The 22,569-nt window shown below is 41.8% G+C and overlaps 4 protein-coding genes across 7 annotated transcripts; 1 reads left to right on the top strand and 3 right to left on the bottom strand.

Annotated features, from left to right (window-relative positions):
- LOC132259917 (regucalcin) lies at positions 1-3,225 on the top strand. 3 transcript variants are annotated; one of them, XM_059757738.1, is made up of 5 exons: positions 1-346; positions 1,038-1,200; positions 1,819-2,037; positions 2,129-2,344; positions 2,410-3,225. In XM_059757738.1, the coding sequence occupies exons 1-5, from the start codon at positions 62-64 to the stop codon at positions 2,748-2,750; spliced, it is 1,224 nt and encodes a 407-aa protein (XP_059613721.1). In that variant the 5' UTR covers positions 1-61; the 3' UTR covers positions 2,751-3,225. The 3 variants fall into 3 exon arrangements, with proteins under 3 accessions (XP_059613721.1, XP_059613722.1, XP_059613723.1); XM_059757739.1 differs by lacking the exon at positions 1-346 and adding an exon at positions 383-632; XM_059757740.1 differs by lacking the exon at positions 1-346 and adding an exon at positions 612-726.
- Positions 3,226-3,246: 21 nt separating this feature from the next.
- LOC132259916 (protein ovarian tumor locus-like) lies at positions 3,247-6,798 on the bottom strand. The gene is made up of 4 exons (XM_059757737.1): positions 6,646-6,798; positions 5,990-6,314; positions 3,825-5,926; positions 3,247-3,743 (listed from the first exon to the last, which is right to left on the bottom strand). The coding sequence occupies exons 2-4, from the start codon at positions 6,304-6,306 to the stop codon at positions 3,247-3,249; spliced, it is 2,916 nt and encodes a 971-aa protein (XP_059613720.1). The 5' UTR covers positions 6,307-6,314; positions 6,646-6,798.
- Positions 6,799-6,942: 144 nt separating this feature from the next.
- Positions 6,943-15,043, bottom strand: LOC132260287 (thymosin beta). 2 transcript variants are annotated; one of them, XM_059758308.1, is made up of 4 exons: positions 14,916-15,043; positions 8,567-8,703; positions 7,926-8,039; positions 6,943-7,853 (listed from the first exon to the last, which is right to left on the bottom strand). In XM_059758308.1, the coding sequence occupies exons 2-4, from the start codon at positions 8,694-8,696 to the stop codon at positions 7,711-7,713; spliced, it is 387 nt and encodes a 128-aa protein (XP_059614291.1). In that variant the 5' UTR covers positions 8,697-8,703; positions 14,916-15,043; the 3' UTR covers positions 6,943-7,710. The 2 variants fall into 2 exon arrangements, with proteins under 2 accessions (XP_059614291.1, XP_059614292.1); XM_059758309.1 differs by lacking the exon at positions 14,916-15,043 and adding an exon at positions 10,511-10,528.
- Positions 15,044-15,180: 137 nt separating this feature from the next.
- On the bottom strand, positions 15,181-20,917 carry LOC132260286 (E3 ubiquitin-protein ligase Mdm2-like). The gene is made up of 5 exons (XM_059758307.1): positions 19,706-20,917; positions 19,435-19,599; positions 19,035-19,168; positions 18,768-18,965; positions 15,181-16,687 (listed from the first exon to the last, which is right to left on the bottom strand). The coding sequence occupies exons 1-5, from the start codon at positions 19,731-19,733 to the stop codon at positions 15,914-15,916; spliced, it is 1,299 nt and encodes a 432-aa protein (XP_059614290.1). The 5' UTR covers positions 19,734-20,917; the 3' UTR covers positions 15,181-15,913.
- Between the last annotated feature and the right edge of the window lie 1,652 nt (positions 20,918-22,569).

Raw genomic sequence — 22,569 nt, 5'->3', positions numbered from 1 at the left:
AAATTCATACTACTATTTATTCACCTATTCTGTATCTGATTTTTGTCGCTCTCACAGCCTAATGACAGACCCCCGAGTCGGAAACAACCAGAGCAAAAACACTCCGGTTAGACTTAAAATAACTCCACAGCATTATCATCCCAAAGTCAACATTTCGAATATGATAAAGTCTCTATCGGAGGGAAAAAGAAGAAAAGAAATTGCCATAAAAGGCGGTCTAGAGGTCAGCTTAATACACTCTAAGCACTTTTTCGCTGGTCTGGAACATTCCCAAATCTTTTCTCCACTTCAGTTTCATTTCTTACACACTGGAATACACTTGACTTTACCCCACTTCATCGCCAATGTAAGTCTGATTGGTTTTCTGGCTGAGAGTCGTCGGTATTGCATAGTTCTTGCGAAAATGCTATGGGCTTTGTGTGTTCGCCAATAAAATCGAAAGTAAGAGCGTGAAATATTCATGCCTTGGACGGGAACATCGCGGGAATATGTTAAGTGTGAGGAACATTATGTCTTCAGTACTGTCGTGCCGCGCTTCTCCTCAACACACATTCGCGCGATCGCCTCTATAGATTCTGAACATGCTTAAGATCTTTGCCCTCTCAGTAGTTTTGGCTAGCATTTCAGCCCGTGTGAGTGTATCTCAATCAACTAATCGCACTGAAATAGGCTAGATATCACTCACCGTTGTTTGCAATTTACACTGCACTTGATCTTCAACATTAGGTAGTGATCATTTCATTTATTGGGTGCAATTAAAATAATGAAGTTTGCTTGTCAGATAAGAACAGCGAGAGAGAAATGTCACTTGTGGGATGATAAATCGTCACTTAATTGGCCTCTCTTGTGTGTAAATTCGTTTGTATTGACTCTCGCATATAAAAACACTCGAGAGAAGACTGATAAAGCCTCGCAGGCAGGCAGAATTTCATCCGGAAACTTGGCCACATAACTCCACTCTCAAATCGCCTCTCGCGCTCAATTGACTATCATCTCTGGTGCTATTCGCTCATCTCTGACTTCATTCTCCCATCCAGATGACAGCGTACAAAGTTGAACAAGTGCCGGCGCCGCTCGCGAATCTCGGCGAAGGACCGCACTGGGATTGGCAGACACAGAACCTGTACTATGTCGACATCTACGGTGGCACCATCAATCGCTTCAGCTATGCCGAGAATAAGACCTATTCCGCAACTGTTGGTGAGTTTCAATTGTGCAAACAAAAAAAAAAACTGTGAAGAATCAGTGAAGGTGACTAGGAAGGTTCTTATTTGAAAGATCTCTCTTGCGCGCAGTCTTGAGAAATCACAAAGTATTTGAACATTGATAATCGCGCAGTCAACCGTCCAACTGTACAAAAAAAACATCCAATTTTGATATGATTTTTTGAATGGAAAGAGGCAAAGAAGAAATGCACGAAACGATAAGCTACAGAGTGGCGCACCGGAAACGCAATCCGTTCGTGTACAGTTGATAAATCCTATTGTAATCATATTTTTATCTCTTCGGAATTTGCTTTTGACTACAACTTCTCATTCGTATTATGCGCTCAAGATGCACATTCAAGGTTCTAAGGCTTCTTTAAGAGAGGCGGCAAAAACTAGCAATCTTTTTATTGCGATATCTAATTTATCAGCTTTTTAATAACGATGCTTTTGCAAATCACTCAACGTCATGAATAGCCTTGCAAATTAAACTTGCAATACGTGACTTCATGAAGAATAATGAAATTCTTGCATATACAAAAAGTTTAATTATCAAACCATGTATTAAAATGAGCAAATACTCACTGTTTTTTTTTCTATCATCTTCCAACAGATAAGGAGCCCGTGATCTCCTTTATCATCCCAGTGGAGGGAAACGATGCGGAGTTCGCCATTGGCATTGGTCGTCGTGTGGGAATTGTCACCTGGGATGGCAAGTCGGCAACGTCCAAAGTGACTCGTTTGGTTGGTCAGGTGGAGCAAGATGATCACAAGTATAAAACCAATCGCTTCAATGATGGCAAAGCCGATCCCAAAGGACGTTTGTTTGCCGGTAAGCTGAAAACCCTCTTGTTCCTGGAATTTATCACCGTTAAAATTACCAAGAATTCCTCCTCACCAAACTCCTCATTCTCACTTACCAGGCACCATGCAATTGGAGGAGTGCGAAGGCTTCTTAGATGCTCGCCTCGGAGCGCTGTATAAATTCACCAAGGACGGCGAGTTTGACAAGCTGAAGAGCAACATTGGCATCTCCAACGGTCTGGCCTGGAATGAGAAGACCAATAAATTCTACTACATCGACTCATGTGCACTGGACGTGAAGGAGCACTCCTACAATCCCGTCAGCGGAGAAATTAGTATGACTTCCCCACTCGCTAATGCCATTCACAGCAACACACTGATGAGTCCTTCTTCTTGGCAGCAAATCCACGGGTCTTGATAGATTTCAGCGTCAACGGCGAGAGACCCAATTACGTCCCAGACGGCATGACAATCGATTCCGAGGGCAATCTCTATGTGGCTCTGTGGGGCGGCAACAAAGTGCTCAAGGTGTGTCCCAACTCGGGCAAGGTCATTCAGGAAATCGACATTCCAGCCGAACAGGTGACTTCAGCGGCCTTTGGTGGCCCCAATCTCGACATCCTGTATGTCACCACGGCCGCAACTGAGAGGGACCGCCCACAGCCGCCTCCGGCCGGCGGCGTGTTCGCCGTGAAAGGTCTCGGCGTCACGGGAACCAAGATGACACGCGCCAATGTCTGATGACAAGCTGCAATGCATTCTAGAGTTAGACAAATTGTATCAAATGGAATATCCACAACTATTCTATTGATCTTATGACTTTTGCAGAAATTATAGACCATTCTAGAAGTGCGTTTAACACTATGTTTTTTTTTTTATTAATTTTGGGAATGTGAAAAAGAATTTAGTAATTTTATAAAGAAAAACCCGTTTTCCAACTACAGGAAAGCTTTTTTTTTACATCTCTAACAATGAAAACACCCTTTTTGAAGAATGAATTTCAACAAAAAAAGATTATTATATATATATATATAGGAATCCCTTCGAAGCAGGGAATAAAGAACCAATAGAGATTTTAGAAAATATATACCATATCAGTCATACAATGACTGTTTCTCTAATATTGACTCATTAGATTGCGCCTCTTCACAGAAATCTTTCCAGTTAAAGGCGTTTCTCTAATAAATGATAACTGAGTTGAAAGGATAATGGCAAAAGAGAAAAAGTTAGCAGTGATTCAGTGCGGAATATCAGCGTTCGGCGTGTAGGCTCCAGCACCACTCATGTTTCCACAGGCCACCGTGGTGGGAGTCGGTGGAGGTGGGCGAGATGTGAAGTGATACCAATTTCCCGGGGGTCGATTTGGGGTCGTTGCATTCATAAGCGGTGGCGGCTGATACTGGAACTGCGTGGGTGGCGGAATTATGCCATAAGGAGAGACAACCTCACCCCCTATCGGTGCTCCTCCGCCACCCCCTGCGGTAGCACCCCTTCCGCCCGCACCAACTGTCACTTGTCCATTGTGATGCAAGAAATTGCCCATCTCGGTCCCATTGCCACCACCACCACCACCACCGCCACCCATCGGACGAGGTGGCACTGGGGGCAAGATTGTGGGTGGCATTACAGTCACATCCGGGCCAACGCAGGGCTGCATTGGCATCGCCGGAACCACACTGGTCATCGTGGAGGTGTTCGGTGGCGGCAAGATAGAGAACATCGTCATGGGCATTCCTGGAGCACAAGAAAACAAAAAAGACATTGTCTTATCAGTTATCACTCTCTTAAACTGATTTCAAACTCATTTCCACTCACCCTGAGAATTGTTGCACGGCACGCTGCCGTAGCTATTCATCATGGAGTAGTGAGGAGATTCTCCCTCGAGTGGCTGATGACCATGGAAAGGTGGTGGAACGTTGTAGATCGGCTCCTGATTCTCTCCTTTGCTCTTCACGCCATGTGATGGCGATATGTCAGGAAAGGCATTCGCCGGAGGAGACAATTTCTCCTGCTCACCGCTGCTCTTGTTCTGCCCTGCATTTTTCCCATGATTATTGTTTTCACTGTGATATTTTCCATGGTACTGATTGTGTTTCTTCGACACACTCTTTGGCGTTGTTTCCTTGCGATTATGACGCTGATTGTTGCGATTGCCGTGGTGATGTGGCCTCACACCACCCTGATGATAATTATTCGGCGGCGGCAGAATTCCCGGAGAGCTCTGAGGCAATGGTGAAGTGCTGTGTTGAGACTCGGAGAGCTGATCTTGCTGATACTCATCATATCTCGGCGTGAGAGAGTATTGCGTTCTGTCGTATGACTCCTGAAAGTCCTGCGGCGGTGGAAGTCCCTGCAGCTCATACATCCCTGCGATGGCCTGTGGCCATCCACAGTTGCTCTTCAAGAAATTGAAGTACTCAACACCAGCATTGTAGAAAAACTGAACGGTTTGCAAATCATTCAGCGGAAGATCACTGGCATTGGACGCCATGCTGGGCATGACATTGAAATTAACATCGGGAAATAGTGGCCCATCGTAGCGTCTCCCACCGGTGACTTGAGACACGGAGTTTGGAGAGACAGGAGTGTGCATCGGCATGGCCATGGCAGATGATGCTGGCGGTTGGTAGATGGGCATCGGCGGAGCTTGCATCGGCGGCATGGAAGAGCACATGACCACATTCCCGTAGTATGGCTGCATCTGAACACCGTACGGTGGCATCATGTACATGCTCATGGGATCGTAGTTGTAGTAAATCGGCGGATTTACATACTGCATCTCTGGATAATACTCCAGCTCTTCCTCCAAAGGCATCGGCTTCATCTCCTCATACTTGACGGGAGTGCTGGGCTCCTTCTTTCCCTTATTCTCACCATCCGGCGCTTTAGGATTCTCACCGTCTTTCCCGCCACGATTTCCCGTAAGCACTGGCATGGCCAACACCTCCACTGGATATGGCTTGATGTCGCGCATCTTTGTGTACTGCATCAGAGTGTCCCTTTTTCCATCATGGCGTTTCTCGTTCTGCTGATTCTTCAGCGGTACCATCCACGGCTTCCAGTGCCCACTGTTGAGCGGCTGCAGATTGAAGATGGGCACACGATGATGCTCGCCGAGTTCCTCCACAAACACCCCGCACGGCCCATTCTCCGACAACTCCTGAATGTAGCAGCTGTACAGCTCATCCTGGGACATTCGCAACTTCACAGAGCATCGAAGACCCACCCTGAGGAAGCTGCGATCACACCTGCGCATTCGCATCTCCTTCCGGATTTCCGTCCACACATCAAAGTCCACATTGCGATAGATGTAAGGATCGAGAGATTTCGCCACTTTGTATGGAAATGGCGTAATTTGGGCGTTCAGCAGTTGACACACGCATGAAATATCCTTCTGCGGCAGCATCGAAGAGAGCGTGCGAGAACTCGGAACAATCTCCTGCTGATTCTTTCTCTCCTTCTTCTCCAGCTCCAGCTCCCTCTTGACCATCGCCACGAATTCATCAAATTTCGGATTGTGAAAATGACACAAATCCCTGTTGTTCAACACACAATTCGTCGCGTCTGCTGGATCAAAGTAGAACTGGCGAATATCCCCATAATCACGATAATCTCCACACTGCATGCGTGACGGATCCTCAACAATAGATGTGTTCATGCCTGCATGATCGTGCAGCATTCGCTCGACAGCGTAATTGATGTCCGGCAGCTTGAACACCTTTCGGTACAGCACTTCGTAGACGAGAGCCTGGCAGAAAGCCAAATTCTCCATGTAGTCCATGTCATACACGGTGTCGAAGTGGTAATCAGGCGTGAAGAACACTTGGAAGGTCTTCGCGTAATCAGGATTGTAGTCCAGGTAGGTTCCAGCTGAACAATTCTCATGATCATATGCCTCGAAAATCAGAATATTGCGTCTGCACAAAACCAAAAAATGAAACATTGAAGCTCCTGAAAAGTTCACACATCTTTTGGCTTACTTGTAGCGCGCTGCCAGGACTCTCAGCTCCAGGATTCCACCGAAAGTACGCGGCTTGGACAAGTCAATCAGGTAGTTATCGAAGTCCCCATCGACAAAGCGCCTGTAGGACTTTCTGTTGCGTCTCATGTAGGCCACACACTCCTCTCTGATCTCCCAGTGGTACTTCTGTGTGTCGTACAGCTGCTCGGAGATGACTCGAAACAGGTTTGTTGAGTCTCGGCCTGTGTGCTTCCGGTAGTAGCCCATCTTCTCCAGGAATTGATCATGAGGATCCGGCGCCTGGCGACTCCCCGGCGTTACACTCCGTTGCACCATTCTTTAACCTGCAAAGTTAATGGCAGATAAGAGAGTATCTTCCGGATTATCGCACAGATAAAAAGCCATAACGGGATATTCTGCCAAGTTTCGTCCGGTTTTGCTTCGCCATCAATCTAGCAGTATAATTCCCATAAGTTCAAAGTATGCAGGATTCAATGTTTACACTCCACATTAAACTCCCAAGCTTTGGTTTTCCTAAAAGGATTACTGTACAAGGAACAGAAGTTTCCTTCAGAGTCTATCCAGGAAGCCTGGCCTTGGCGTCCATCTTGGGGAAAAACGTGAGAAGCCGGGAAGAATTCTTTTTTCAGTGCAATCACCCGCTAATGTACTTACGCGTGTCTTTTGCAATGCACAAAGTTGAGAGTGCGATAAAACTACACGATTTTTCACACAATCTTGAAAGAAAATCACCTAAAATAAGGGAGAATCGCTAAAATAGTTGCACTGCAAAACTATAAAACTCGAGCTGGAAGTTGATCACGGCCGCAGTACGCCACCTACCATCTCGGCGGAGAAACCGTCCCCAAAAGTGGTGAATATGGAAACTCATCGACGAGCGGCGCATTTCGTTCAAATTTGAAATGGTGAAGAAGATGGAAGATTTGGCAACGAAATTCATAACTCCAATACTTATTTTTAAATGATTTATTGAAGCACCAGAACAATATAATTGATCTGTAATTTAATCATTTCGACATCTAATGCGAAATTCCATCTGTATTGTAATTCCATCGCCAGCAAAACATCAATTTTCGATTCGTTTTCCAAAAGGTATATAATGCAAAAGAATTTTTAAAATTTCGTTCTCTTATTAAAAATATATAGTGACTTATTATGATGAAGAATTAACACAAAAACTGCTACAATATCTCGATCACATATAAATCTATTTAGAAAAATTTTCTCACTTAAATGCTGGTAGAAAAGAGTACAAAAGAATGGGAGGATATACACTCCATTTTCCTTTTTCACTTCAATTATTATACTTGATTTTTCTCTCCATTACAAATATTGTTGATTATTTTTAGTTAATATGTTATATACGACGTAGGATTATGTTGATTAAGTAGTTTTTTTTTTCGTGTAGAAGTTGGTAAAATAAGACATACATGTAGAACACTAAAAGAATACAGTATAATAGAAAGATTACTTGTCTTAAATGCTAAGGAATTAGAGAAAAAACATGGAAAATTATATGGAATACGATCTTCTCACATCAAATTTTAGATCATTATCTCATCGAGGAAAACACAAAGAGAAATGCAATTAGAAAAATCGCTATTAAAATATTTCATATAAAGTTCGATGTAAATTATTTTGATTAATCCGTAATTTCTTCTCTCAAATTTTTATGGACTTTTTCGGTCTTTCACAATGCTTCCTTCGCTCGCGAAGCGCTTACGCCGTTTTCTTCTCCTCCTCGATGATGTCTTTGGTCGGCAATACGTTCTTTTCACACGTCTCAGTGTGCTTCAGCTTGCCCTGGTCGAAGTTCTCAATGCCAGAAATCAACTGCTGCACGCCTTTCTCCTGCTGAATCACTGCAATAAATTCAATTCAATTAGCGCTCGATCCGCACGCTGTTTCTCCACTTCCTCGTCGTCCTCACTCACCTTCCTGGTCGGGCAGTGGGTTCTTCTCTTTGGTCTCGGCGTGCTTCAGTTTGGCCGTGTCAAAAGATTGAATCCCCTTGAAGAGACTCGCCTCTCGCTTCTCAAACTGCACATCTGCAACGCGCAAGAGAGGAACAAAAAATTAATTTAATTAACCGCCCGAAAGAGGTGAAAAGATTCACCATGAATTATGCAGAAAATGTGCACAATTGCAATGTGAAAAGTTTTTGAGTGGAATTTTTTAACCACCGGCAATAGAACGATGAGTATCTCATTTCACGTGAATACCAATTATCATTAGCAATTACATTGTGCTCTCAATCTCAACAGATTACGGAATTGCGTGATTATTGATCATGAATTATTTGGTAGAGAGATGAAGCTTCCTAAAATTCCGCACATTTTCTGCCACATTCCCAGATTCAATGCAAAATTTATCTGACTATTAAGTTATAAAACCACAATATCTCGACCCTAATCTCTCTACTAGGCAAAATATATTCAAATTCATGTTCAGAAACACGGTTAAATTTGTCACCAAATCCACAATTTGACTTCTTAAGCCCCTATTCATAAATTAAGCATTTCTCAATGCAATAGCCGATCAAGATCTCTTGGCGAATAGAGAGGCAAAAACCCACCTTCGGCAGTTGGCATGATGATTTTCTCTTGCGTATTCACATCTTTCATTTTGGTGGTATCGAATGACTCCAGCTCGTTGATGAAGTCCTTGCCCATTGTCGGGTACTCCTTGGTCGATGGGGCCTCCATTGTTAGACTGCAAGAGAGACAGACAAAGCCACAATGTTAAAAATTTTATGATTGAGATCAATTGTGTGACGAACGGCTTCTAGAGTTTTTCATCTTTTTGAATAGAAAGTACACTCGCGCGCGCGCGCAATATTATTTCACTGTTCGGCGTGTGTATATCTCTCTTTTTTGTACATTTCCATTTTCAGAATGAAAAATGCCCGTGACTGGAACTTGTCTGCTCCTTATATGTCTCGCGAAACACTCTCGATCGTGGTGGATCATGGCAAAGAGTGTATATCTCGTGTGACAATTATCGGGGGTAAACCTCTCACTGATTTTTACGATCTTCAATCGTGCGATAGTCCGCTAAATTATATCTTATGCCCCGCATTCTCATATTAATTGCTCCCTCGCAATTTAGGATGGCGGAGCGCCGATGGGAGATTGCGGTGTGAGCATGAGTGCCATTAGAGCATCATTGTATTGAATTTTTAATTGTTAAATGGCAATTTGAGAGACAGGCGGAGAGAGGGTTAAAAATCTCATTAAATTCTCACAACTTCAAGCATCACGAGCAGGTTCATGATTCATCATTAAGAACTCACACTTTTTTTGCTCATCAATTAGGCTCCAAAAAATCCCCCCACAATTGCAACTGATAAAAAGCCCGCGTATCGATGGAAAGTGGAGATTAAACGCAAGATTATTAACTTCCTCAGTCTGCAACTCTTCTCGCCAGTGCTCAAATTTACGACACAGACTACTTAACTGTTCATAATCTGCTCAAGAGAAGCTACTCTGGAAGTGGGATGTGCTTACGTGTTCCAGCCAAAAGACTTCAAAATCTTGTCTTTCTGTATTGGATGTGAGAATCATTGGTGCATTACTACACACAGAAGTGTTCTCTCGACTTCTTGCTCAGTCGCACGTGCCATTCAACATTGCCTTAATACCGCAGTCATGATGAGAAATTGCGAAATTTTCGCACTGATCCAAAGCAATTTTGTGTAATTGCTGAATTCTAAGCGGGGCGTCTTTCAAAGTCACTCTGTAATCTCTTAATTGACAATAGCAAAGAAAAGAAACAGATTCCATGGTCGATAAAAGCATTCGACAAAGATTCCGCACACATTTTCCACTTCTGTCTGAAGTGCGCGAACTATATCAAATCAGTGCGAATTGTTTAATACCCCATCAACAGCATAAAATTACAAGTCGAGATCATGCGTTTCGCGCTATAAATTAATTCTTTTGCCATTGGAGCATTAAATGCAGTAGAATTCCCTCCTTCACTGACTCCCAACTACACGTTTATGCCCGCGGGAGTCTTCAGCAACGCCCTAGTGTCTTGACGAAAAGAGACTAACGGACCAGAGAGACAGTGAGTCACGGGCAATTTCGAAGGAAGGGTGAACCCTAACCAGTTGCCCAGATCCCAACTATTTCTGTTCACTCTCTCTGTCTTGCTGTCGGGGGAAAATGTTGTTTTTCCTCAGCCGCCACAACGCCCAACATTTGTATTGATTGGAGACACAGTCGCACGCAATCTGTCTGAGCCCATGAGGATGTTATTGTGGGATTAAGGAGGAAAACAGCCACCGAAATCAGAGTCTGTGTTGCATCAAATTTCTTTCCTCCTTTCTTCGCTCTCACCCTCGCGGTGCTCTCCTCCTCCTCATTGGGACAGGAAAAAAGAATTGTTGAGAGCCAACAAGGCAAGTTCAAGTTCAATGCCACATCAAATCAAACACGCAGAAGCGGAAAAAGAGATAAAGCGTCCACCCGAGCACAAAACGACTACCAGCCAAAATTCTCCTATTATTTGAGCTCACCATGGCCAATAAGAGTGGCTTAAATTGCACTGAAATCACTCTTGTTTAGAATTGATTTAAACTAAATTGAAAGCACATGCTTAGCAGGCACTGTCGCGCAAATTATATTCTGAAATTATAATTTTGTGTTTTTTATTACACATTTTGATTTATGGTTTAGTTTAGATTGTGGCGGAGAAACACAAGAGGAGTGGAGTGTGTGTAAAAAGAGAAAAGAATCATTCTCTCCCACGCCATGGCAATTTCTTCTTCTTCCATCCATCCTACACCACCAGTTTCGAGCACACCATTGTACCACACTCATATGCGACCACAGCAGAGCAGAAAACAGCCAGTTTGGTTCATCTGCAAGGGAGCCAGAGTGGCAACACGACGGAATGAGCGATTGAGAGATAAAGTATAAACAATTAAATTGTCTAATGACAATTGTCCACAAAATTCTGGCCACACATTTTGAGTGAAAAAAGACAAACACTCTGATGAGAAAAATAATACCGTTTTAATGGTACTTTATTAGCGATGGAGTGATGAAAAAAAATTGTACCAACAGATACATTGTACGGAAATATTCTTGAGTCACTTTTCTCTCTCTTTCTCTCACTCTGCAAAGGTGCACACGCTTCATGCTTCGGGTATTAAATAAACAGATTAATTAAATAAAGGCAAGTTGAGCGATTACGGATTTTTTTAGGTCTCCAGAAAGCACACCCGATAGCTTAGGTAAAGCTGACGTGTTACTGATATAAAATGGTAATGGTTCACATACAAAAATGCAAACACATTGCCAGGCTTTATCAAAACACGCTTTTTTTTTGCACCGTGCATATATTTACAACAAGAGATATGCCAAAAAATTATTGTGCATAGCCAGCAATCTCGCAGGGCAAATTTTAAGATTACTTCACGTACAACTTTGCAACTTGTCTACTCCCATTTTTGCTTTGTTACACTTCCTCCAAACCAAAGTCATAAATACAGCGCGAAAAAAGTCTTGTAGTTTGTTTCTTACGACGGGACAGACGTTGGCTAAATGAGACTCTGTGTGAAAATAAAATTCATAAATTGAAAAGTGAGAGAAAGACCGAAGAAGCACAGCGTTCTCGGCACAAATTAACATTCCAGCTGCTTTCTGGAAGAAAATACCACTATGACTCATTTGGAATTCAATTCTTTGTCATTTTTTTTCACTATCCATACACATTTTTTGGGCTTCTTTTTTCTACATTTCTTTCATACAAACACACAAATGTGCGCTTGACACTCTTAAAAATCAGCACACATTTTTTCCAACTTTCTGATACAAATTCTCTTAATTCTTCAACCCAATCAACTACTCTGCATTTTTCACAAATAGTTAAGATCGTCAGAATAAATATTGAATTATACGTGAACAAACCATAAACAATAGCATTCATTGCGCCTAACGCCAAATATTTATCTTTAACATTCCACTTGAATTGTCACTCTCTTTCGCATTCAACCAAAAGACAAAAAAAAATCTGGATATCGATGAGCTTTTCTCTTCTTCCCCAGGGAAATGCATTTGCATTTCGCCTGTGATCATTTGATCGCAACGGGATCACAAGTGCGATTTTTTTCTGTTCATTCTCTTGGCCTCAATTTTAATGCCTTTTAAAAGCAAACAGAGACACGACAATCCAACTAAGAGTTGACCAATACAGTCACTGAAACACCGTGAAATCTCATCCCAAATATGGTGATCATGGTTGGAATTAAAAAAGCCGTCTCACACAGATCGAGACTCTGACGTCCACCATTCGGAGGTACATTTTCGAAAAAATCACACGAAAATGTGATTGCAAATTGCGCGACAGTGTCGAACGTCTTTCATCTGCAAGAGAAACCCAAGATGCACCGGGAAAAGTGGACACTTTGTCACCCAACGCGTGATATTTGAGAGCAAATCTCACCTCAGCTTGCAACCATATGTGCAGGCAGAGAAAGAGAATGAGAAAAAAAAACACAATCCAATGCTACGACCTACAAAGGCACAATTGCAAATATCCTTGACCAATGTGGAGAGACATCATGAACACACATCATTTGTCTCCTTCTCCAGAGAAGACGTCGTGATCTATAAATTCCAATATTGGCGTGAAAATATTCAATTGTCTCTCTACGGATTTCTTCCCTCTTCGCGCATCGCATATGCAAACTCTGTGCGCGCTCGAGATCTTGATTGTGACTCATCCTCGCAATGTGAAATTATTGCGACTCTGGCAAAATAGTTGCTCTTCTCAAATACATGGCAAAAAGTTCTCCACTATAAGCGAGCAATCAATAGAGGGAAAAATCATAGTGAAGAAGTCTCTCATTCGTACTGTGATTCTGCATAAAATGATGAAAAAGAAAAGAAAAAAACATCCAGATGGAACTCGCTAAGCAACTTTTTGCGCAAATACCCAACTTGGCTCATAAGAAAACTATTCGCGGAGTTTAAGAAAAACCGAATTTTCTCCCAGATCTCGCGACACTCAAGCACGCATTTTCTATCATCACCGACAAAGAGCCCGACGATAAGACATCCGGTCACAGTTAAAGTCAACTTCAATCTCATAAAAATCGTACAACACCCACTTCTTCTTCTTCTTCTCCTCCTTTCATGCTTATCAATGCCTCTCGCCAAATTAATCGCACAGGGGCAAATTTAGCAATCAATAAAATATTCATCCATAACTGCGAAAATAGGAGAGAAAGTCGCAATTGAAGGAATATAATGTTTGTCTTTATCACAATTTATGGCTTTTGGAGAGAAGAAAGAGTGAATTCAGTGAGTCAAACAATAAATCCCAATATTGAAACAGCCAGACGCTTTCCTATAGATTACTCACTAGAGAGAACTTTATCACAAAGCTTAGATTATGCATTTTGTGATAAAGCCGTGGCGGAAATGTTGGAATAATGACGATCAAATCACCCATTATTATTATTTATTCGTCACGATCGATACTTGATATTTGATCTATTTAATCAGTTGAGCAACATTTTAAAGTGTGAATCAATTGATTTTGAGGTCTTTTTTATACAATGCATTTTAAAAGAGCTTTTTTAATTTGAGAAGAGCTGAATGTGAAGTATGAAATGTGGAAAAACCTAGCGAATTTCTGATAAAATGTTTCAAATAAATTATCTTTAATTTCATGCATAAATTTTCCTCTCATGCTAATTACATTAAGACCGCAGGTGCAAACGAAGGTATTGATTTGAAACGTGCCACTCAGTATTATCGATAGGCAGAGTTTCAGGGATATTTTCACACATTTCACTGTCACTGCCAGCCTAATAGGGATTTTCTTGTCGTAGTGCTCGTTCGCGCCCCTCACTGCCATTGCCAATACCCGTCGTGCAGGCTCGATGGATGAGGAAATTATTGATTTACCCTCTTCTTCAGCTGGAACCAGTTGCTACATTCGCCACTCTTGGGCCTCTCTTCTCACCGACAATCCCCGGGAAATCCCTTTGCTGAGCTCAGACGCTCATTTTCACTTTTTACTATCTCATATTTTTGCCACAAACTGAGCAGCTGCAGCGCCTTGGAAGTACTTTTGGCACTTTACAATGAGCTGTAAAAAGGGGCGAAGCGCATCACATCTTATTGGCTAAATTGATTTTGCAGACATATCGTCAAATGAGAGTCGCTCTTGTGCAGCACAGCGAGAAAACACGGATTTTTCAGAGCTGTGCATTAATTATGCTCAATGCTCACATGCCGCTGAGACATCCAAATGGAATCTTTCGATAGCGGTTCATTAAACTAGATTCTCTCTTTCTGTGCATAGTGCGAACCTGGCGAGCTCGAACACCCCGATTAGCATGCAAGACTGGGAGCTTCCTCTCCAGCCGAAAGCCCATCCTTGTGCCCATACAAATGACCCTCTCTTCTCGCGCTGGGACTTGTGGGTGACCTTCTCACGACACGAGAAGCCAGTCTCCATTGATGATGGCATTTTTAGCCGGTCGAGACGCCGCCGCCGCCCAACTCTTCGAAAACGCCAATCCGGTTTACCATCAAAACACCCTCCATGGCTTTTCGTCGCATTTCCTCCTCTCCGCACTGCATTTCCCTCTTCATATCATATCCCAAATTGCCAACGCTGAGTATCAATTTTTCCATCAACTCAGCGACCGGTCAATGGCACTTCCTCGCCATTGCTGGCTGTCTTTTTCTTCCTCCACATTCACAATTTCTGTGCGACTTTCGCAACACCCCGAACATCTGCTGCATATTTTGCACGGAAATACACACAAATATTCCTCTCGCAGCCCTAAACTTTCACCCAAAACCCCCCTGCCATCCTGACAAATGTTCCTCCCCATCATTCGCGAAGGCCGCACGCCAAGTGATCCCGGAAAAGATAAGATGAAAATGACGCTGAGGACTTACCTCTCTCGGTAAAGTATCTCAAAAAAGCTGGTACAAAAAACTGTTCTCGATCACACGACGCTCTTGGCACTGAGATATCTCTTCGCTGGCGCTCCGCGTACAACTGACTGTGAAAAGTGGCCGGAGAACCGGCTGAAAGTCGATTGGCTACCGCGGATACCAACTCGCATGCCACTCTCTCTCACTGGCAAGTGATGCACTTGCATCATGGCCGACATCGCGCTCTTTCAAACCCACGAAATGTCGTTCAGTAAAACACTGGCAATGAGGCTGTAAAGAAATTTTCTTTTATTATTCGTCTGTCCTGAAAATGTTCATTTTTTTTCTCTCTCTCTCTCAGCATTAACGTCATCTTTTCTTTTGCATGCTATGATGATTTTTTCAGCAATGGAATTTTTTTGCCAGTGATGGAAAAACGTTATAAATCGTAAAATCATGATTTACAGTGTAGTAAATATAAGTTTTTTTTTCTCTTCTTTAGAATAGAAACAAGCCCATAAAACCTATTTCTTATAAATTTTCAGGTGTCACGAGGTCCAAAGATCCATAACTCCAACCCAATTCAATTTTTAACTCTTCTGTCTAAAGTAACATATGTATATATGTACATTTATATCAAACCTATCTAATATAATGTAAACTTCTTAAAATTGCATTTTTGATTCAATCATAAATTTTATGACTTTAGCGTTTGTTAGTTAGATGAAGAAAAAAATGAAGAAGTTATATAGCGAAAGAAAGGAACGATAAAAGCAATTCAATTAGCGCTAAACACGTATCCATCCATACTGTCGTTTTCGCCGAGTTCTTCCACCTTCATTCTTCTTCTCTTTCTTTCTCTCTCTCTCTGAATTCCTCTTTCACGTCCGCAACAATTATTTTATTTAAAACCACTAATATATATTCCCGGGCTACAGCACCTCTCTTTCTCATATTTCATTCAGAAACACCTCCCCACCCCCCAAAAAGAAACACACCCAATTAACCTGATGATGGCGCTAGTGAACGAACAGCCTGAGTACGTTCTTGACCTTAGAATTGCAAATGGGGCATCTCTTGTGCTTATTCCACGCCTTCTTGGCGCACTTGTAGCAGCAGCACAGATGGAGGAAACTACTGTGCACGAAGACACCGTCCTTCGGCTCCTTCAGGCACATCATACACGGCTCATCCAGTGGATTACTGCTGCCGCTCAGCTCCTTGGCACGCGCCAGATCCAAATCCTCGCAGATTGCCGTCTCTTGGCTTTCCGGCAGTATCGTTGTGGGTGATAGTGACGATAGATCCTGACTCGAGGCGCAGGATTGCACACCAGACTCCTCAGGCTCATTATCCCAGACGTTCTTGAAGAACTTATTCTCATATCTCGCCCTCTTGCACACATCATCCTCCTCATCCTCCAGGATGTCCACTGAACTCCTACTCGATCGTCTCTTGCGATCGCCGAGACTAGAATTCACCCCCGCCCCACCGGACCTCGTGACCCCGCCGCCATCCTTCGCCGCCTCCTCCTCCTCATCGCTCTCTGGCGTCTCACCGGCACTGTTGGCCACACACTCCTGCCGACTCACGAGGCACCTGCGACCCTTAACACTACCTTTACCATCTGGCTCAGTCTCACGGCGCCGATCCTTGATCTCGCCCATGTCAGCCTCGTCATCCGACGCCGATGAACTCCTGGCACCGCGCAGACTCCTCCGGCGATCTTTGGTCCTCCTCTTCGTGCGCTTCCTGCGGCGCTTCGGGCGCGGTGGAAAGTAATCTTTCCGTGTCTGCAAAAGACATGCGAATCACATTTAGAAAAAAAATTGTCTTTAAATAGCGCCAAATCTGCAACAGAATTGAGGATGAAGAAAGCGTTTAAAGCTACTCATGAATCTGAGGATGAACTGAGAGGCTATAAATTAATTTACAGACACTCCTATTTATTCCCAAATACCCAAACATTGTAAGCATCTGAAGATTAAGTATATTGTCTCAATTCACCCTCACAATATGTGCTCAGCTTCATATAGTGTTCGCTAGCATAATTAAAACTAAAATGTCCCACTTAAGTAAGACATCTTATTTATTTACAAAAAGTATCTACTTCAATTTCTACTGCAATTTTTAAGCAATTAATCAATTTTGTCATGCTCTTATTATTATTTATAGACGAATAGAGAAAGAGATTTTCTTATCGCACTTTTCTTTGTCATCAGACAAATTCACGCCATCCATAAAATATTCCCGTGCCCACGATCAGTGTTTAAACTTACCCAAATATCTTAAATAAACTTGAGAGGATTTCTTACAACTTATCAAAATTGCAACGATCAAAACTGTTAATGTTAAGAGAGACGCTCTAGTTGATAAACTAAGATGACACTCTGCCAATGTGTGTTTCTTCACTGCTGCAAGAAATGTATATTTCTGACGCTCTGCTTTAATATTGCTGCATGAAACTTTGTTGAAACTTTATCATGATGAACACGCGTTCTTACAATGCAAACTCTTCTTATAATGCAAATTTTACACCTACAAAAATAAATTTACAAAATGCTTTTTAGAAATCAAGATCACAAAACAAAAATCAATAATCCGCATCTGTAATCAATTGTATAATTGCTTTAGTTTTTCTCTTGTCCTTTTCTTATCTTTTGTGTGTTTCTGTTTTCTTTGCTGTCTTTTGTGTTTTCTGTTTTCTTTTCATTTCTTCATCCCTTGTTTTTTTCTTTGTTTCTTTTGTTTTTCATTATTACCTTTTAGCACTCTTCTTTTTTTTAAGGTAATTGTGTGTATTTTTCTATGACTTTTTTCATCTTTTAGTTTAGATATTTGTTTGTTTTCTTTTCTTCTTTTTGTCTTTTTTGTTCTTATTTTATTTGTTATTTTTCTTTACTGTTTTTGTTTCTTTTCTCATGACATTTTAAGTGTTTTACAATAGAATTCTAATTGTTTCCCACTTTTGCCTACATGCAGCAGAGATTCCTAGGAAGAAAAAGTTGCAAAAGTCATAGTTTATTGACGTGAAATAGTCGTTACACCTGTAACAAGACAGGCTAATCTGTTGGTGTATGTTCAGGCTGTTTTTCCGTTATATTTACTACCAGAAAACTACTACTTTTGACAAATTAAATCCTCTCTTACGCTTTGTCACAGATTTAATAGTTGCCTTTTTCAATCCCTTTGAAATACTCAAATTGAACCACTTTAATCACAGCTAAATTCATCTTATATTATTTTGTTCCATAACTTTTCTTGTTCTTTATCTTAAATCTCATGTAAAAATATTAGTAATTCATCACTAAACAGTCAATAAATCAATCATCATATTGGAAATGTGAGATGAAATGTTCATGTTCATATGCATAGCTTTCTATTATGTGCTCAATTTTAGGTCATTAACACCGAAACAACAGTTCGGCACTATTCTGTCCAGACTCTCAGAACATTACTCAAGGTTATGAAATGCCTCAAAGCAGCACTTTTCTGCATAAAGCAAAAATGCAAACAAACAAATGGGACTCTTTTGCAAATAGAGACTCTCTTTGACTTCCTCTGTGTGAAGCAAATAAACCCCATCGTTTCGGCCGGCGCCTTTCTCGGCCAATTCTCGAGAGTGCGGAGGCAGAGAGAGACTCTCGTGATGGGTCATTGAATGCCACTTTCATCCAGCCAATATCAATTGATACAGCCACCAATCCATTAAATTCAGCGTATGGCCACTCTGGGCAAACACACATCGAGTCACACTCCACGTGATGTCAATGGCAATTGGCCCGGTGACGACATCCAACAAGTCGCAACATGTTAGCACCGGAGACGTGCGCGTCTCGGGCGTGAGATGCAAATTAGCGCGCATGAACTTACCCGATAGCATTTCTCACAGTAGCGATACAGCGGATTGTTCTGCTTGTTTTTGCACTTGACGCACTCCCAGTAATCGGCGCGGTTAATCTCAGGATCTGTGGCACTGTCATCGGACGCCTCGGTGTCTGCGAAGATGGCAAAGTCACTCCCGGAGATGCTGTCATCGATCAGGCTGGTCAGGGCGGCAATCACGACATCCTGGACGGAAAGGAAGCAACATTTTCCATGAGCTCGACAGTCCTGGGCCGCGTGCAGACGGCAACTTACGTGTTCAGACCCACTGGAGGAGTCATCGGAGTAGAGATTGTTTTCGGAACTGCTGTCCGTGGCCACTTCGTACTCCAGCACTGCGATGGTCTCATCTCCGCTCGTCTCCGTGTCACTGGTGTCCCGGCACACGTCTGTGGGTGGAAGAAACATCGTGAGAAAGGGATTTTGTGTCACTTCTTCGAAGGCTCGCGGTGCCGATTTTCGGCCAAAAGTGTCAGCGGAGAACATTTCCCAAAAAAGGGGAAGTCCATGGCCATCTCTTCTCCTTGCCGGAGCACGCTTTCTCAACCGGCCGCCACGAGGGGGGTCGCTGGTGGTCGCCACTGCGCATGTGTTGGCATGTATAAAAATGGCCGCTGGAGGAGAAACTGGACCAAAACGATCGCACTCTTTGTACCTGTTTCACGTCCATGGAAGCTGTCGTATGTTGCGTCGTCGTCAGACCTCACGCACTCCCGCGGACTCTCTTTCGCGAGTGTTATGTAGAACTTGGGCGTTTGGTACTCCTCAGAGAAGCCCTCGTCATCCCGATGTTTGCGCTTCATGCCACTCATGTCAAATTCTACGGAAAAAAGATAATGGCGCTTAATGGGAAATTCACCAACAATGGCTTCCACTGCCTTCAGACCACCCCAAGCACACTTTTCACACCGCCCCACAGCACATACCTTGCGTTTCCCGGCTCACTACACTCATTTTTGCACGCGTCAACGATCAAATTCGCGAGTTGATTAAAAACTTTTACCGCACCTGAGGCTTTTCTTCACTATTTAAAGCTGGAAATTATCCACGTTTCTCCTCCACTCCAGAGCTCCGAATTAAGTTGTGACATCAATGGCCGCCGACTACCGCCACCTGGCGTTCGATGGCGGCGAAGGGGCAAAATGTTTATCCAAGACGAGGGGAAAGTTCCCATCATCCCCACTTTGGCGGCAAATTCACCACCGCCGTCGAACTCACCATTCTCCTCACTTCCAGCGATTGCAGAGCGCGGCGAAGGTGTCGCGCGTAGAAAACACTGATAAAAATGGATTTCAATACGCCTCTTATCTTGAGGGGAAGGACCAGAAAAAAGTGAAATGCGGGTAGATTTGAAAAAGACGGAAACGGTTACAACAAAAAGGCTGTATTTGCACATTAAAACTCCACCGAATTCTACAATTCATCATTTTTTATCTCCTTTCAATCTCTTTCACGGTCTTGTCATACAATGTCCTGCCTTCAGCAATGTATCACAATCACAAAATATAACTTAAACATCTGCAACTTGTCTTACAAAAAACAGTTTCACAAACAACATTTTATCTCTTTCGTCTCTCAAAAATCAGCTACAGCGCTCTTTTTTTCCAGGAGGATCTCAAAGTGTTATCGCAAAAGAAAACGCATCAGGCAAATCATTTATTCCGCCATTGACTCAACCCTCTTCGCTCCTTTTCTCTAATGCATAAGAATTACCGGAAGACACAATAGAACTTGATCATTTCATCCTGTCGTGCCAGGATGAATTTTCCCACAAAACTCAAATGATGACACAGAAAAGAAAACTCGCATGACGAGTTTTGTATTCATTTTAGTTCTTGACTTAGAATCGTGAAGCGACTAGAAAAAAATAACAGATCGATAAGCGAATGTTAGTTAACGAAGAGTGACAAAATTGAGAAATAATGCACTTTTCAATTCAATCCTTATGGTAACTCATGCTGCTGGTAATTATTGTCTTCCATTGCCATTTGGTTTTTTTTCTCAAAATTTTTCAAATTTGCTCCTAATCTTACGAGAAAGAAAAAAATCTTCAGTGGCGAGCAAAGAAACATTTCTTGCATTGTCTTTTGAGAGAAGAAAAATAACAGATTTCATTCATTAACAACTTTTCTTCGTGTGTGACAAATCAATGGATTTTTTTCTGAAGCAATTCCATGGAAATCGTGCTGGAATTTCTAGAGCTTTTTCTTGCTTAATTATTTCACTAACTCTTTTTCTCACTATCAAATAAATTTTTACCTAATTTGGAATGAAAGTTGTTTTTTTTTTCTTTATTATCTCAGTTTTATATAATAACGCCGTGACAGAATGCCAGCTTGTGTCATAACGTGAAATTGCGCTCTTAAATATTTTGCCTCGAAAGTATTTCCATGAGAATTGCTTCCTTTACTTTTGTACAAAATAAAAAAAAAACTAGAGAGAATTCATCGCGTCGATGAAGGAAAGATTAAGTTCACTCAAAATCATCTATCTAAATATTCAAGGTGGTTGGGGGAATTTTTCATAAAAGATCTTCGTGTTACTTTTCTTTGTTTTCGGAGAGATATGTCACTTTTCTTTTGTCACAGAAATTTGACTGAAGACGAAAAATCACCTACAGAAGGACAAATTTCTGGAAATGCTCTTAGAAGCTCCAAAAGTTGGCTTGTCAGTTATTTAGGATGGGAGAAAAACTAATTGCAACGCGATCAAACGATGGGATTTGTTGAAACTTCTATACTGGCCATTATTACAAAGTTATATGTACACTTTCTATGTCACTATTCTTCTATCTATTTTGATATAACAACGTAAAACCCCATTCTCTGACTGACTCTTGTTAATCATATATAGGAAAAGAGAGAGACAAATAAACCAAGAAATCCATCAACAATGATATACTGCCATTTTTTCTACTCTACTTTTGTCATATTTCTTATGCTGTCTGTTTTTCTGTTTCATCCCATTTCAACGACTGTGACTAATTTTACATATTTCTTCATATTCTTCTTCTTTCTAATAAAAATATTCAATGTACTCTTCTCGAAATGTCCTCTAGTAACCATTTAAATGTCCATTGCGCACGAGGAGTTTTCCTCATATTTTACACAATGTTTGATTTGAAACCACAGATATATTTTAACGAGTTTTCTCAGTTTGTCTTCTTTAGTACATTTTATCCACCATACTTTTATCTAATGATTAAGTGTCTCTTCTATCAATATTCTCTATTACTTATAATATTTACACTTTTATCATTTATCAATAATCTCACACTTTGACAGTGATTTTGCGCGTGTGCCAGAAAGTGTTTGTAAGATTAAAATCATCAGGATTTCCCTCCGTATCTCGCGTGATATGCAAAAATTGAGAAGATAGTTTTGATTGTGCATTGAAATTGTACAATTTATATGTCTTGTTTTGGGAGGATATGCGAAGATATCAAGTGAGAGATGCAACATTTACACTGTTCACAAGGAAGATACACTGCTAAAGAATGCTACACAAAGCTCATGGCATTTTGGCCCGAACGGTTTCTCAAGTTTCTTCACACTTAAGGCCACGCCTTCTATTGATTTATCTGATAAATATTACCCTTTGATTGGTGTTTTCTCTTCAGCTACAAGCAATAAAATATGGTCTTTTGTGAATCTAACAAGTGAGAAATGTATATAATCAAAGTATTAAGATAATATACACATTATGGGCGGGCCTTTCAAGTGGGCGGGATTTCGAGGATACGGAATATTTAAAACTTTGCGACAAAAATAGGGAAAGAACTTGCATTTGA

This window comes from Phlebotomus argentipes, unplaced genomic scaffold, assembly GCF_947086385.1.
Source record: "Phlebotomus argentipes unplaced genomic scaffold, Phlebotomus argentipes genome assembly scaffold_18, whole genome shotgun sequence".
Taxonomy (NCBI): Eukaryota; Metazoa; Arthropoda; class Insecta; order Diptera; family Psychodidae; genus Phlebotomus; species Phlebotomus argentipes.
This window is presented reverse-complemented; position numbering and strand designations above follow the sequence as displayed.